General features: G+C 40.5%; 1 protein-coding gene across 4 annotated transcripts in view; it reads right to left on the bottom strand.

Annotated features, from left to right (window-relative positions):
* Positions 1–16530, bottom strand: part of LOC134165051 (sodium channel protein type 5 subunit alpha-like) — a 213711-nt gene that overhangs the window by 121117 nt on the left and 76064 nt on the right. For all 4 annotated transcript variants that reach the window (XM_062621392.1, XM_062621393.1, XM_062621394.1 and 1 more), the window contains exon 8: positions 13144–13207. In XM_062621392.1, the coding sequence (XP_062477376.1) occupies positions 13144–13207 (64 nt within the window). The remainder of the gene's footprint in view (positions 1–13143; positions 13208–16530) is intronic.

Raw genomic sequence — 16530 nt, 5'->3', positions numbered from 1 at the left:
GGCACTTCCTAAGCATAAGATATTCCCCATCAGAGACTGAAGACATAGAGCAATATGCAAAGACTTACTGCTGAATGTATCACAGAAAGAGACTATGAAATGAAGGATATTGTCAGTGTCCTGTAGCCCTACAGTACTTGAGAATTTGTTAGGTGGGAACCATCTGTCTGGAGAAGCAGATCTCAGCAGTAATGCTGGTTCCCTCTGTTCTCCATGGTTCGGTGAAGGATGAACATTTTGCCATTTGGTTAGATGGTTAGAACAAGAGGGATTGTGAAAGCACTTTGTCAAGCATCAGAGATATTGAGAGAGACCAATGTCCAGGCAGTGTATTGATAACAGAGCAATAACCTCTGTCCTGGCAGATGGTGAGCTTGATGTTCTGCCTGTCGGATGGAGGAAACAAGGTTTTCTGATCTGCCTTCAGATAGGATGATTATTGTAATATCCAGGCATTTTAGACACATCACCAGTCTTGTAGAGTGTGTCCAATGTGTACACCTTTAAACTTCTTTTTCTCCTAGCAAAAGTATTGAAATGCATAGAGTGTTTCAGTCACTGCTGTTTTTTACAGAAGAATATTGCCACAAATCAAAATGCAAAGCAGTAATAATAATAACGTAATTTTTAAAATGCCACCCAAGAAAGATATTGACTCTAGAGAAAGCAGAGTATGCCTCAATGTGGAAATCGAAGATGGTTTGGATTTTTTTAAATATATCAATTTTACAGTGATATAAATTCATACAGCACAGGATAGCAACTCTGTATTGCATGCTGAGACGAGAATACATTACTATAGGTTTTGAAGTTATACAAATCTATGGTGTCAGCCACAAACATTAGACATCCAACAACACTTTAAGAAGCTTAATTTAATTTTGGTAGTCAAGCATAAATTTTTAAGTAAGCCTGCTTTGAACACTGAAAAAAGGAGTGCTGAAGCACTGCAAACTCTGCATATCCTTCTTTGCAGCAATCTCTAGATAAAGCAATAAAAATGCAAAAGAATGAAATGTTTAATGAACTAAATGTAACACAAGTGAGAATATAAGTGATTCTGTCACCATATGTACAGCCAATTTAGCTTATATCAGTTGAGAATTTAGACAATAGTAACTATATTTCACAAAAAGAGAGAGACACTTCATTTTTTTTTCCTTGCCAGCCTAGGAATGCCTCCTTATAGATCTTTCATACTTTGACTACCTATTGTTTCCTGGTAAGAGCCATATTTGAATAAAATCTACAGTAACATTACTGAGTTAGAAGAGAATAAAATGCAGAAATCTCAGCTTTTTTTTTTGCTAAAATATGAAGATGCAAATTGAATATTTCTGGTATATTAATGTCCTTTCTTTGAGGCAGACTTTTCACTAAATCTCTGTTGAGGACCATTTTAAAAACACAATGCAGCTGCATATGCAAGACTAACTGCGAAGTGCTGGTGTAAGCAGACCAAGGAGAAAAATAAGGTTTGTTCCTCATAAACTGTTTCAAATAGGAGGTTCTGGGAGCAGAAGATATTTTGTGCTTAACCGCTACGTAGCAGTAAAAAGAAACATAGCCTGTAAGAGCAATGATTGCTTTAGCAATAACATAGATTGCTACATCTAAAGCACATATCAGCTAGAAACATTAACAAGGAAATGGTTATGAAAAATGGTCACTGAGTAACCTGTAGAGGAATATTTGTGTGGCAGGTTTTTATTGGTTACTTGTTACAGAATCACAGAATAGTTAGGCTTGCTTGGAAAGGACCTTCAGATCATCTAGTTCCAATCCCTCTGCCATGGGCAGGGACAGCTCACACTAAACCATGTCACCCAAGGCTCTGTCCATCCTGGCCTTGAACACTGCCAGGGATGGAGCATTCACAGCTTCCCTAGGCAACCCATTCCAGTGCCTCACCACCATCACAGTAAAGAATTTCCTCCTTATATCCAATCTAAACTTCCCCTGTTTAAGTCTTAACCCATTACCCCTTGTCCTGTCACTACAGTCCCCAGTGAAGAGTCCCTCCCCAGCATCCCTATAGGCCCCCTTCAGATACTGGAAGGCTACTATGAGGTCTCCATGCAGCCTTCTCTTCTCCAGGCTGAACAGCCCCAACTTTCTCAGCCTATCTTCATACAGGAGGTGCTCCAGTCCCCTGATCGTCCTCGTGGCCCTTCTCTGGACTTGTTCCAACAGTTCCATGTCCTTTTTAACATGTCCATGTCATAACACCCTTGTAAGCTTCAAGTATATAATCAAGTGACTTTGTTAAATAAATGATTCTGTACCTCCATGGAGTCTAACATCATACACCATGAATCTCCTCTCTCCCAAAGGAAGCATTTACTGTCACTCTTTGCCATAGGGAGGTGAGATTTCTGCCTCCTGCTGCTGCAGACATCCTTTAGTGCCCGTGACATGCTGCCAACACTGTTCAAGAGCTCTGAGAAATGGATTCTCTGGATTCCTGAGAAGGAAACCCTTTCTGCTTACTTGCTCTAAGACATTGTATCCAGACAAGACATGAAAATATTTGTAAGGCTCATTCCTTTTGCTGTGAGAAAATGCCTGTACTCACATACTGTGCTTAGCTGGAAACTAATGGATCATGTCCAGAGGTGGACAGCTTTTCCTTAGTCTCTCACAAAAGACCAATCTCAGGTGGCTCCACTGAACTGGTCTCATTCCTCATATCTTAATGTAATTACTAATGGCTAAAACATCTGAATACAGATGCAAGAAACTTGATGGTGATTAATGGTGAGCCTAGGCAGGGCAGTTGGTTGGCAATAAATTTTCATCTAGAGTAAGTTGCCTGAAATCTTAGTCAAAATGGAAATTTTGCCACAAATGTCAATATGACAGAGACTTTCCTCCTAATCTCTTCACCATTTATGAAAAGATAGTCTGAAAGAAATGAAATATTAGGATCACTGCAAATGTATTTTCATAGGAACCTCTTGGCATGATGAGATTAGAGCTACAAAGTCACTGTTAGATTCACTATCATTGCTGCTTCCTGGGGAAACTGTTTTGATGCAGAACAACATCAGAGCAACTGCTCAAAGCACAACTACTTTTGAAAGCCCTAGGACGTGGAGCTGCAACTCTTCAGACTGAAAGTAAGCGATGTCACCTGAGACAAATATTTTCTGTTTATAGTACAGTTAGTATTTTTTCATGTTTTGTTCTGTCTTTATGTGTCTCTAAAACCTTTTCCACTCACCAGTAGATTGCCGGTATGAAAGTGCCTGTCTGTGAGTGTACGTACAGTTAGTTTAACCGTAAGCCAGCAACTAAGAACCACACAGCCGCTCACTCACTCCCCCACTACAGCTGGATGGGGGAGGAAATAGAAAGAGTAAAAGCAAGAAAACTCATGAGTTGAGATAAAGACAGTTTAATAGTACAGAAAATGAAGAATATACTGAGCTGACATCATATGGTGTGGAATATCCCTTGGGCCAGTTTGGGTCAGCTGTCCCAGCTGTGTCCCCTCCCAGCTTCTGATACCCCTCCAGCCCGCTCGCTGGCAGGGTATGAGAAGCTGAAAAGTCCTAAATTTAGGATAATCCTAAGGAACAAGTGAAAACATCAGTTTATTATAAACATTACACTAAATCCAAACCACAGCACTGTACCAGCTACTAGGAAGAAAATTCACTCTAACCCATCTGAAACCAGGACAATATGTTTCCCTAACAATGTGTTCAGGTGTAAGAACATTCAAAAAAGGTGTCTTCAGCATGTAAAGCATGAAATCTGACTCAAAAATTATATTTATGTTAGCTCACGTTCCTCTTACAGAGACTAAACACTTGAGACAAAATATCCTACTTTTATTCCTGCTCACCATCTTTTGAGCCAACAGAAATGATAACCCATGGGGTATGGGAATGTGTTAAAATCACTGAGAAGAAAACAAAATGCTGCTTCCTAGAAAAAACACTGAGAAATTTAGGTGTAAGACTCTCATATGAGAATATTATTCTGCAACTGACACCATTTCCTCTAGGGATTTTTTAAGGAGTCTCAAGATTTTGCTGAAACATCTTCAATGTATAATACTAAGCCTTCCCCTTCAGATTTTTCAGCAAGCGCTTTAGCTTCTTTTTCCTTGGGGAAGCATTTCACAGGATTGCACTCTCCTTGGATGCACAGGGATGGGCAACAACAAAAAGCTACAACAACAAGCTACATCCTCTACAGGATCCTCACAGGATGCTGTTCAACTGATCACAATAAAATTAGTGTCATTGATTCAGAAAAGTTAAAAGCATCAGTCTAACTACCTATCCATCAGGCTGTAATCATTACTGTAAGCTGGCATTGCTGCAGGAAATTAAAGAACATAAGAAACAGCTTTGTTTTAAGTAACATAGATCGGGAATGCCAGAGAGTTGTAGCTACAGGCATAATTACAAAATGCTCTGCCTCAAGAGTTTAATCTAGGCAAGCCAAGTAACCTGCTGATCCAGACTGCAGTGGCCAACAGGATTGCGCAACAAAAGAAGATTTGTAAAACAACCATGTGCTGGATTGTAACTTTCAAACCCTGAAAATATGGGGAGAGTTGTCCACATGTTACCAGGAGCTAGCATCAAACAGCTGCTAATGACAGCTACAACATCTGTAAAGTAAAAGCTGTGCTGTCATTTGGTTTAGGTTGCAAAGGCACACCTGGCTTCCTACACCAAATTGCTTATGAAAAAAGCAATAATGGGAGATAAAGCGCATGCCACAGACAACCCAAAATTAAAAAAAAAACAAACAAACAAAACCCAGACATGCTGTGGCAAGGGATCCTCAGTGCTCCTGCTTAGGTGTCATCTTAAGCCCAAGAACTTATAAACCAAGCTGAAATGGTTATAGCTGACATCTTTGACACATAGCTAATTCCAGAGGAATGGAAACCACCTTGATGCACACAGTAAGGTTTCAAAGCCCGGCAGTAAGAGCTAGAAGGACAGACAGTGCCATGGCCTCCAAGGCTTGCTGATGCACAGTGGAGTCTTAGCCTGCACCTTCATGCTAAAGTCCTTAGGACACAAAATAAAGGCTTAGATCTCTTACAAGTCACAGCTCTGTTTTTCTCTGCACTTTCCATGTTTTCATACTTCCCTTGGCTTTGAAGGAGGAGATCAGCAGCCAGACAGGGAGTGCATACTGTGCAGTGGGGCTGGAGGGGCCAAAAATCCTTAGACTAACATTTGCTCCTACCTGACCATTCTGAAAGAGGGGAATATCTTTAAAATGTATGCAGTAAGGGCAACTGGGCATGTAGGAGAAAAGGGGCCAAACCCCAGCCATCAGTGGGTGCTCAGTCTGCCTGAAAGTCACAGGTTCACAGGTCATTCTCGTTCCCCTGCTCTTTCTCATTTTGTTGTATTAAAAAGTAGTCATGGTCACAGGGTCTCCCTTAAAATTCCCTATTAATTACCATCTAAGAGCCAGCACCTGACTCACAGAGCTTGCTTCATATTCAAAGGTCTGAGTAGAAGCCCCCAGGCAGCTCTCACTCCAGGCCACAGAAGAAGGGTCAGAGAGAATTTGAAGGGCATTTTTTAAAGCAAGGGGTGCCAATGGTCTGAAAGGAAGGAAGTACAAGCAAAGCTGACCAAATGCTGCAAGTAAGGGATGAGGTGGGGGAGGGAGAAGAATACCTCAGAATAAAGAGCAACAGACCAGGAACCAAAACCGGAGGAGAAAGCAGGCTTGCTCACAGGCTCAGAGCACCCACTGACCTGTGCATGCCGCTGACTTGAATCCAGGACGAAGTTTCAACCTCCCCCACTGGCTACTTGCTCAGGCAGATGGAAAAACACTGGTTTAGCCTGAGACATCAGATTCCTCCATGCATGCATGCAAGCAGCGAGAGGAAGAACTCTCTGCTGCAATGTGGCTCTTTTAGATTTCACACTGCAGCAAGGTAAGCAAACTCTCATTTCTTCTCAGTCCAGTGGCCAGACACCGTATTTTTTTATGATGTTAAGCATAATGGTAGATTACTGCTTAATGAAGACTGTAGCCCCTAATAACTCAGCTTCTCTCATGTGGCTGATGAGCTTATTACAGCTTTGACTAAGAGGTAATATCGCCTATCCTTAAGAACTGAGTGGATTTGGATTTAATCCCTACTGCTGCTACAGAGACATGATCTTCCAAATACAAAACTGATCCCTAGGAGTGAGGACTCTTATTGTTGCCCCTAAGCCTGTATAATACCTAAAGTTATGCCCATGTCTCCTGCAGCATCTTTCAGGTGACATACTTGCTTCATGTTTTTTTTCATAATCAAATGAGAGGCTTTCTCACCATGAGCAAATCCTCCTCATTCTCCTGTCACTGTAACCAACACAAAGGAGATGGAAAAGTTTATGTGATTTACACCAGATTCTAGTTAAATTCATTTAACATATGCTGTGGAGCTTAAAGGTCAGTAATAAATTCATTAATACCACTTACTAATCTGGGGTGTAATTACATTATTTTAAACAACACACTTAATTCTTTCCAAAATACCCTCTCTTTGGTGACATTTGAAGAAGTCACATTTGGAAAATGTATCCCCTTCCTCATTCCACTATCCTTTCCCACCCATCAGCCAGCTGTACCCCATCAGACTGAATTTGGAGAGTGTTTTGAATACACCAGTCCCACTAAGCACATGCCAAAGCTCCCAGTATCCCATTCCCTGTGATGGACCCATTCATGCAGTAAGTTAAACACACGTTGCCAGACCACAATTGCCTGAAAGAGTTGGCTAGAGCAGGGATCACCTGCAACTGGCTGTATCTTCTGCCCTTACCCATTCCTGTCACTCCCCAGGAGTATATATGTACAAATAAGACACTAACAGCACCATCCACAGACTGCACCTCTGAAATACAAACCCTTCCAGCTGAGAGCACTCTTCTCACCCTACTTGTTCAGTATTCAACACAGCATGGCCTGAATCTAAGGTCTTCTTATTAAAAAAAAAACAAAGAATTATGATAATAATAGTAATACTGCTACAGATTTAAGTTCAGGCAACTCAGAGCTGCAGCGGTCCTAATTGCTAGCAGCAGAATAAAATAATCAACTGTGTGAATTATTCTCTGGTGCAGTTCCCCAGTTTCCAGCACAGCTGTGGTTCTGCTACTGGGCACATTTGCTTTTAGTCAGGGGACTAAGAGCTGTGGGAGAGCATGCTGTTTGACATGTTTGTCTGGCAGACATGCACATTGTTCCAGCATCTTCCCCTGCCAAGAGCTGGGCAAGAGCTGAAGCACTGGGCTGTATAAAGTAACATTGGTGGAAGCATCTGATAGCGATGCTGCTCCTAAATACAGTGCATGTTTCTTCTCTACCCTTGAGAGGTGTGATAAGCCTTTGCAACGGACTTTAAATCACCGTGTGGAGCTTGCATAAAGGCAAAGAAATGTTACTATAGCATAGAGACCAAAGTGCTGCATCGCTGTACAAGCTTTAATGAGTACACTAGCAGTACAGTGGCATGGGGAAACTACGATAAAAACATTGCTTTTGGTACTCATGGTGACTATGGAAACAGGCGTCTGGTGCAACTTTATGTGTTGGTATTAACCGCCTTAGTAAAATGCCACAACACAACCAGAAACAAAGTTTTATCCTGATGATACTTTAGAAAAAGTTATTACTCAAACACTTTGAAGAGCACTACACCACGTGGTCATTCCTTCACCTCTTATATGCAGTAAGGTAAGTGACAGCAGAATTTACCAGACCATATAGAATATTGCCCTACAATGTATATTATTTTAATGTACCCTGCTAAGAAAAATCAAGGTCATAGTGAGGATAAAGGTAGCTAAAGTTTCTATAGCAACAGTTACTAGGATGCAGTTGCTAAAGGTGCTTTCTTGTTGCATCCTGAAGTAGCTTTACTGGCTGCTTTTCCTTCCTGTTCACTAGTCTTTTTGGTAATATCAGTACAGACATGATGCAAATGTGCTTTCATTGTCAGTATGATCTCGTAGACTATTCCTGCCCATGAGCTGAATATTCAGCACATATCATGTGAAAGGGGGGAAAAAAAAATTAAGCAGTGCGACCTTGAGATCCAAAGGAGACACGATTGACTTAAAACACACACAGTTTTCTGAAAAGCCAGCTCCTTGTAGTTGCAAGCAAAACAGTGAAAAGAACAAAGATAAGTTTCTCTTTTTTTTTGTCTGCTTGTTTACTCTGTACATTGATAGCATCTTGTCTGTTTCTCTTTCTCCTAATGGACAAATTTCCTTGCTGTTTCTATTGCTCTTCCAAACCTTCAGGCAGAAGAGGAAGAAAAAAATGGCAGTCTAAGCACAGCAGAAAAATGTCCCCGAGAAATTACAACAGGATAAAAGTGAAAATGCTTTATAGCTGAAATGTATCTTCCTTTCCCATGGACAGATAATTCCAAGCTGCTGCAGCCCCTGTAAGTCTTTATCCCATGGGGAAGCACAGGACTCTCCAGTAAGTACTGGTCATCTCATGAAAATCAATGGTTAATAATCATAGAGAAGGAGCAAGCTGTAATTGCATGGGCGGCATGAAGCAGGTTGGTGCAGCCTGACATGAAATGGCTCCCTCAGCCCACACACTGAGAGACAGGCTCTGACAACAAGAGCTGGGTGATGACTGGGAGAGGCACTGCTGATGTGCTCTAGCAGGATGCCTCATTGGATCTGCAGATGGGATGGGACCGCATCTCCTCCTGAGAGCAGTGCCTTTGGAGGTTCCCTTGCTTCTTGCCTGGTGTTGACCATGTACCATTGCCCAGCACACCCTGAAGCATTGCATCCAATGCCTTCCCTTTGGCACTGTCACCATGAATACTCATCTATGGAGACATGTTAATTTTGCTCCTAAGGGCCACTTTCACATAGTAGGATAAATGCCTTCACAAGGTCCATGATGATCAGTTATGGGTGGTGTATGGTGCTGCTTGTTGCCACCTGCTGTTCCACAGCCCTTGCAAAGCATGGTCCACTTGATGCTAAGACTGGATTTCACAAAGACTGAAAAAGCATTGAGCTTCTGCTCTAAACTAAGATCTTCCAAATATCTGATGAGTGTACGAGATCTTTACCGGACCTTTCTCAGGGCTAAAACAAGGTGTTCAAAATTGGATAAGCTGTACACTGGGAATTAAACTGAAAAGCAAATTTGTAGAATTTGTAAACCCTTTGAAAATTAGACTACCTGAGCTTTCTCCATTTATTTTAATCAAATCAAATAAGATGAAATTGCAAAGAGAACCAATCTGGATAAATCCCAGTGCAGCCACATTCAAAAGAACAACAAAATCTAACCCTGACATACATCTAGAAACATAAGTAATTCCCCAAATACACTTTTTTGTTGTTGTTGTTAAAAGAGCCTTGCTGTTAGCGCTGCTTCCAGTGTCTGACCAATCTGTGATACACAGAGCAGAGGATTTTTCCATTAATGTAGTGCTCAGAATGTGCTTGTTGAGAAACACCGAGCATACGTCACTAGTGTTCACTTTAAGCCAAAGAACATCTTTGATCACAATCATTTGATTTTCTATCTTCTCCAAACATTACGTCTTATTTCTATTGGACTCTTTGTTCCTTGTAAATGCAAAGCAAATTCTTGCAGTACATCAAGGGGGAAAAAGCAGTTGGATAACTAACACGGAAAACAGCAAAAGTTCTATTTGATTAAATGAGGAAAAATCAAATTCCAGATATCTTGAAGTTTCTAAGGCATCACACAGGAAATCCAACAGACAGGTTAGTCCTTGTGCAACTAATATGCCATCTCCTGACATTTCTAACATGTCTCTGCAGCATGATTTTTATAGTAGCTTCTTGAGGTTCCTGGAGAATACCTAAAAACATAGATAAATGGATTTTTTTCCAACTGCCAGGTAAAGTACTAGAGACAGATTTGCTGCTGTTGAGTGACATGCATCTGGTCAGATCCCTTCTGAACTAGAATCAATATTAGCTAGATCCATTACCTCCTGCTTTATTGGCAGTTTGGGTGCTTGCTCAAAAACCAGTCCCTCCTAGTAATGCAATAAAGCCCCCACCTTGGAGATAATTAGGTTGTCTGTGATATAGTACCCACTGGTGGTCATTTCCCTGCTGATTTTGGCTTGCTACTCCAGCTCAGGTTGCAGTCTCCATTACTACACACTCTTATATTAGACCATTTGAGTCTCGTCACCTAATAATTGCCATAGTAGATTTCTTTAGATTTTATTTTAATAATTTTTACTCTTCTACAATAACAGTAACCAGCTAAACCTCAGTGCATCATCAACACGCTTTTAAAAATGCACTAAAATGGGTTTTTCAATTACCTTGAGATTTAATATCCTGTCCACAACACAGATATCACTCACTCTAACAAGGAGTCCCTCCACTGAGGGAGGGATGAGATGACACTGCCCTTCCCAGCATTTCCTTTAGGTCCTCAATGGACCCCAGAGGCTAAAAAATTCAAGCTCCAAACTGGGAGCAGAGGTGAGTTCCACAAATGCTGTGAGCACTCAGACATAGCCTTGCCAGCTGTTTTTCCCTGCCTCACCTGACTGATGCCTTGGTGAGATACCAATTTAAGCATCCTCACTTGTCACTAATTTCATTACTAATAGACAGGGGAACCGCAATCTGATGCATCCATTCACTCTTCACTCACTTCCCTGGATCCCGTGGTGCAACCTGTCCCAAAAGATCCCACACGTTCAGATTTTGTGCTTTGCTATTGAATGCACTTGCTCTTGACTTTGACCATTAAAGGATAAGAGAAAACAATTCCATTCTGTCAGATACATCAGCCTGTAAATAATGGCCTCCCTATTCTAACAGGTGGGAATACATGACTTTGCAAATCCCCTGAAGCCTTAGGATCATCTTCTTAAGTATCTTCATGCTTTTAAACAACAGGAAAGGAAGACTAGCAGGAACTCGGTGCAATGTTTAACAGATAAGAAAACAATTGCTAGTCCAGAGCTAAAAAACAGCACAAGTTGGAATATTTAGTCTCTATTTTTAGGCATTTAAAACCCAACCTCACCCGGTGGTATTAAAGATTTAACTAAAACAGCAAGAGGCTGAATAAGAAAACTGATGTATAGAGGGGAAAGTGGGTTTCCTTTAATGGCACAAACACTGATAGTTTTGATGTATTTATCAAAACAAGCATGAGGGCTCTAGGTGTGGGTGTGACATTTTCCTCTTCTTATACATGAAAGCTGTAAGTTCTCCCCTGGCTGCTTCAGGCCGTGACTCTCTCATGGGCATAGTGACTCCATTGGAGGTTTTATCCAGTCATGGATTTTTGTTGACATATTTCAATTTATTGACTTTTTAGGGAAGGAAATAAGGGTGCTTTTGCTAAATGCCTTGCTGGAACACAATCCCTAAATACATACAGGCTACCAATATATAGATAATCAATCGATATCAGATTGGTATGTAACTTCCCATCACTTGGTCAATTCCAAAACAGTAGTCCCTAAACTATGCCTCACAAACTATCCATAATCTAATCAACCTTTTCAACATTGCTTATGATTTTAGCAGCCTGTCCCCACCACAGTTAGGTCACAGAGAACAATGAATAATATTTTATGATTTGCAAAATACATTTGCTGTGTAGAACATTTTTTTTCCTCAGTATTACTGCTTATTGGCTAGTAAAGGTTGAAAGTCCACCAGCATAGGTAGATTGCCAAACCCTGGGATCCCTGGGAAACATCCCAATAGTCTTGGAGTCCAGCCTGAGTCTAGATAAATGCTATTATTACAATCAACAAAGCACTTAATTAATGAATGCTGACATTGTACCTTCCGTGGAACAAAGAAAGAGGAAAACATGGCCCTTTGCCCAAGGAGTTTACAGTCTCAATTAGACTGGCAATACAAATCAGATACACAAAATATGCAGAGGGAAGGCTGACACTTCAGCTTTCCCTTTGTCTTATGTAAATACAGATCTAGACAGTGGCGGCAGAAAGTAAAGTGTCTGTCTCCAGGACCCCATAGCTTTTCTCACCCTCCTGTCCAAAAGAAAATTTGTTTTTGTCTTCCTTTCACCTTCCTGTTGTCTCCTGGCGCACACATGCCTCTTTTCACATGAAGTTATTCCTAATTTAAACTCTATTTTTTTCAGTCTTCCACATTTAGTTCTACCAACAGAGAACCTCTCCCTCCAGAAGCAGATCATCTCACCTGCTCCCCTCACTTGACCTAGGTCATTCACCTCCTTGGTTCACATACTCTCATATATTTAGATCAAAAGCTCATCTATCCCATCACTCTAAGGTCTTTTCTTCCCTTTTCTACAACTCCTGTCAGCCTACAGTCCTTGCACAGCTTATGAGCCCACCTCTATCCATCCCATCTGAACTCTTCCATTTTCATCAAGATCATGAGAACCTGTCAAATAAAACCTCACTCTTGGACAATGTGCTTAGACCCTGAGGACTGGATGTAGGAGGAAATATTAGCATCTACAAATAGTAGGGATATCAATAAAGTCCTTCATGCAGAAGGAGTTAGTATACCACAGGAACTATTCTGGTTCCCTTCACTGTCTATTCTATGAGAAAATGAAATACACATAGCCTATAAAAATACCATGTACAAATGCAGATCACAACTCAAAACTGAGTACCTTCCCACCTCCAAAGCATGCTATTCTGGGGACTCAGAGTTGTTGATTTGTTTATCTTCCTTTGCCAAAAGCCCAGAATTCATTGTCAGTCTAAATCCCTCCAGCTGTTCTGTTTCCACCCCCGTTTCATTTCCTTTAAAATACTCTTCACTCAGCCTAAGTGTTACTTCGTTCTTACTATTTCTTTTTTATACTGAGAAATTTAAACATACTGAAAAAGAAGTGTAATAAAGCCCCCAAAAATTTTAGACATGAATAAGTGACACACAAATTTCTATTCCCTGCAGTTTAGAAAATTGTATCACCATGCACAATATTGTAATTATCTTCTCTCCTATTATGATTGACACAAGGAAGTGGAAATATCTAATTCATGCTAGTGAAAGTGGACAGAACTGAAAGAAAATGTAGGAAAAAACTCCCCCAACAAACTAACAACAGAACAATGCAACAAAAATAAACCAGAAATAAAGATATTTTTAAAGTACTTACCCAGCATCAGTGCTATTGCCGCACAGTAACACATCTTCTGTACCATTTTTTATGAAATAGTTCACTGCAACAGAGATAGAGAAATAGCTTTTAATAAGTACATTCTGGGAATGAACACATTTAAAAATATCATACATCAACCAGCATATTCAATTGGAACAGTAACGGAGAGATGAATGGCATGCTTTTGCTTTGTTTTGCTGATTTTAATTTCTACAGTTTGTAAAAACAAATATATTTTTTCAACTCTCTTTAAATACTTGCTGTTTCTATTCCAAATCTGACAGGTTTACTAAAGTGGCATCAGGGCTGTGGGCAATGCTTGTAAGATACATGGTCCATGTCCCTGGCTGTTCGAGAACATCGTTACTGAATTCAGTACAGCGCTATGTACTGAAAGCAAACCATAAGCTTGCCTGTGAGTTTCAGACTCTGTACTGTTAAGACATGTATGAATTGAAATTTGTGGTAAAAATTCCTGACTCATAGCTTAAATTGTTACCAGCTATAGGTCAAAATGCAATAATGCTAACGAAGCAGCCCACTCCCCCAGTCTGGTGGATTCTCCTCAGCATAGAAAATGCACAGTATAAAGCAAAAGAAACCGAAAAAAAGCACCCTGTTAAATATCAGACAAACTAGGAAGTATTCATAAAGACAAATATTTACCAACATAGTCATCTATAATGGCAATGGAGGGAGAGAGAGACAGACACTTCTCCAGGGAACCTCAGAAGAGTAAGCTAAATTTAAGTGCTCTGGATCATTCCCTGGTTGACTATCAATGAGGCTGAAGGAAATTAACATCACTTAAGTCTAATGAGAGCCTTCGTGTACAAACTCTCTTCCCTCCCCAGTTAACAATGCCTAACATTCAGAGAAACAGGAGGCCAACTTCTCAAATGGGAAAAGTAAAATCAGTTTTCCAGAGAGAGTCTGAAGAGAAGGAGATGCTCTAAGGAGCACCTCTAAAACCTGCATGGCAGCATGGGAGAATGGGTAAAAGCATTGATCTAGAAACCTAATACATGAAAAACAGAGACCAGCTGCTGACTGATGGCAGGTAGATAATCAGGTGTGAATTGCTGCAGCAGAGAGGACATGACCCCCTGTTGACATAAGACATGACGGTGGCAGCACTATGCAGCATGTGTTTGTGAGCAGAGGGACCTCTGCAGATGATGATCAGAAGAGGTTCTCCATTCTAGGCTAACCCTCCGCTGTGAAATGTTTTAAAAAAAAATCAAGAGTGACAGCTTATCCAGGCAGGCTATGCAAAGAATGCTCAATGGCTCAAGCCACCGAACAGATGTGCTGTGGCTTTCTCAATAAGCTGCAAGCAGTGGAAAAGCCCTACCCTGCTGCATGCCAAAAGGGAATTACTGTCCATGAGCTTGTGGTTATGACGGCACGTGATGGTGTTCACAAGTTACCAGAGCATATATCCTGCTCAGACTGTATGCTTTTCCACTTTGTCTTACATGTGTGCTTTCTATGGAAACATCTTGACTGATGGCAACACCCAGGTGTTCAATATGGTTAAATATCTGTGATTAATGACCAAAGAAGGAGGAAGGATGCCATGTCTTCAATTTCCCTTCACCCTCCACTTCTGCTGGTGAAAGACTTCTGCTTTTCCCAAGACAGATAATATCATATTTGTGATACACAGTGTTAGTGACACAAACCCATCAGACCACTTTGTTTAAGGGTTGACTGAAGCTCTGGAGCACAGTGATGGTTTAAGACCGAACTAACACCTCCTGCATAGTCAAATCAGAAGACAAGAAGAGAGTCAATGCACAGAAATAAGCAGGAAAAGTAGATTCTGTGTACAAAGAAATTTAAAATAACAAGGACAGATGACATTCTGTGGTCTGCTGTGGTCTGAAACCTTTTTGTATCTAAGACAAGTGATATGGTAGGTGCCAGAATGCAATGAAGTGCATGCTGAGGAACTGGTGCTTAGATGCTGCTGGGAGGGGGTATCTCAACCAGAGGCTGCAGCTGCACAACAGAGCATCACAGCTACGGTGCCAAACCTCAGGCCAAGGAAAAGACAGTCTGGTGATTCCCTACTGATAAATGAAAGACAGATTACAGTATTGTACCCAGAGACAAATCATTGCAGTATCAAAAATGCACACAACAATCAATTTGTCGTTCAAAGAAAGTTGGTCTGGATTTCAATCAAGCATGCCAGGCAATCAGAAGTCTTTAAGAAGCAAACAGTCATTACTCTTGCTTTTAAGAGCAAACCGCCTTAGTGTCATATTACCCCATGCCCTCAGCTTTCCATCAGTTAACTCTGACATGGCCATAAAATTTCTTTTTAATTTACCAGCTTTACTGAAATGTTGATGTCACAACACAGTTATAGTGTATACAATGCCTTTTAGGAAATTTTCTACTGGGATTTCCAGATTAAGAAAACTACTTGATCATACTAAAAAAAATAAAAAGAAATGGTCAGAATAACTGCAACTTCATATCAGTTTCTTATCAGTCACATTATTTACTCCACTGCTGCCCAATAAACTCATCTATTTTTCAATAATGCAGAACATTTCTTGTCAGTTCTCAGAAGTCAAAAAGTCAATAGAAATATGTTTTCTAATAACCAGATGCTATCTTCTCCAAAACATACACACATTTGTGCCTGAGCCTTATAAATATACACCAAGACCCTGTATCTCCAATGCTCCTGATGTAGTATTACTTGTATTAGGTTGATTCTCTTGCCATTAAAAAGGTGTATGATGAATCCATATGCGGGTGTTGTTTTCCCAAGGGTTATGTTTTAGAGGTGTTTTAGAAGTTCAGTAAAATAATCCTGTAAAGTAAGTTCTCACAAGCAGCTTATTACTTTCTTACAGAGTTTTGTCTGCCTGCAAAGGACAGTGAGATAGTGGGAACTGCTTCAGCCAAAGTGGCTCAAGCACCAATGACAGAAAGATATGGTCCAAACCCACACCCCTTGCTGTGCAGAGGGTATGACAAAGCTTACACTACCATAACATCATTGTAAACAGCACTTGTACCAGTCTGATGGAAAATAGTAGAGGTTTACCTCCATCTACTGTTTATCACATCTTCCTTTGTATTAACACACCTATAACATCAAAAAATAAGCACTCCTCTAATGAATTCCCTTAATTGGTTTCAGGAAGGAGTTAATAGCAAATATTACTCAGCACAGTTGTTATACTTTACATTATTAATTAGTAGGGACACTTCTGATGGTAGTCTTTAGATGTGACACAAAGCCCAGGCAGCAAAAGTCCATGACTATATAGCGGAGTAATGTCTGCTTTTCCCCATCACCAGTGAAAGGACCTTATACTAAAACACAGCCCAGGAAATAATGTTCACTAATCCATTTCAGTT

The sequence above is a fragment of the Pezoporus occidentalis genome, unplaced genomic scaffold (assembly GCF_034315485.1).
Source record: "Pezoporus occidentalis ecotype Australia unplaced genomic scaffold, CSIRO_AGI_Poc_V1 ctg23, whole genome shotgun sequence".
In the NCBI taxonomy this organism is placed as follows: Eukaryota; Metazoa; Chordata; class Aves; order Psittaciformes; family Psittacidae; genus Pezoporus; species Pezoporus occidentalis.
Note: the sequence above shows the minus strand (reverse complement) of the source record. Positions and strands in the feature narration are given on the sequence as shown.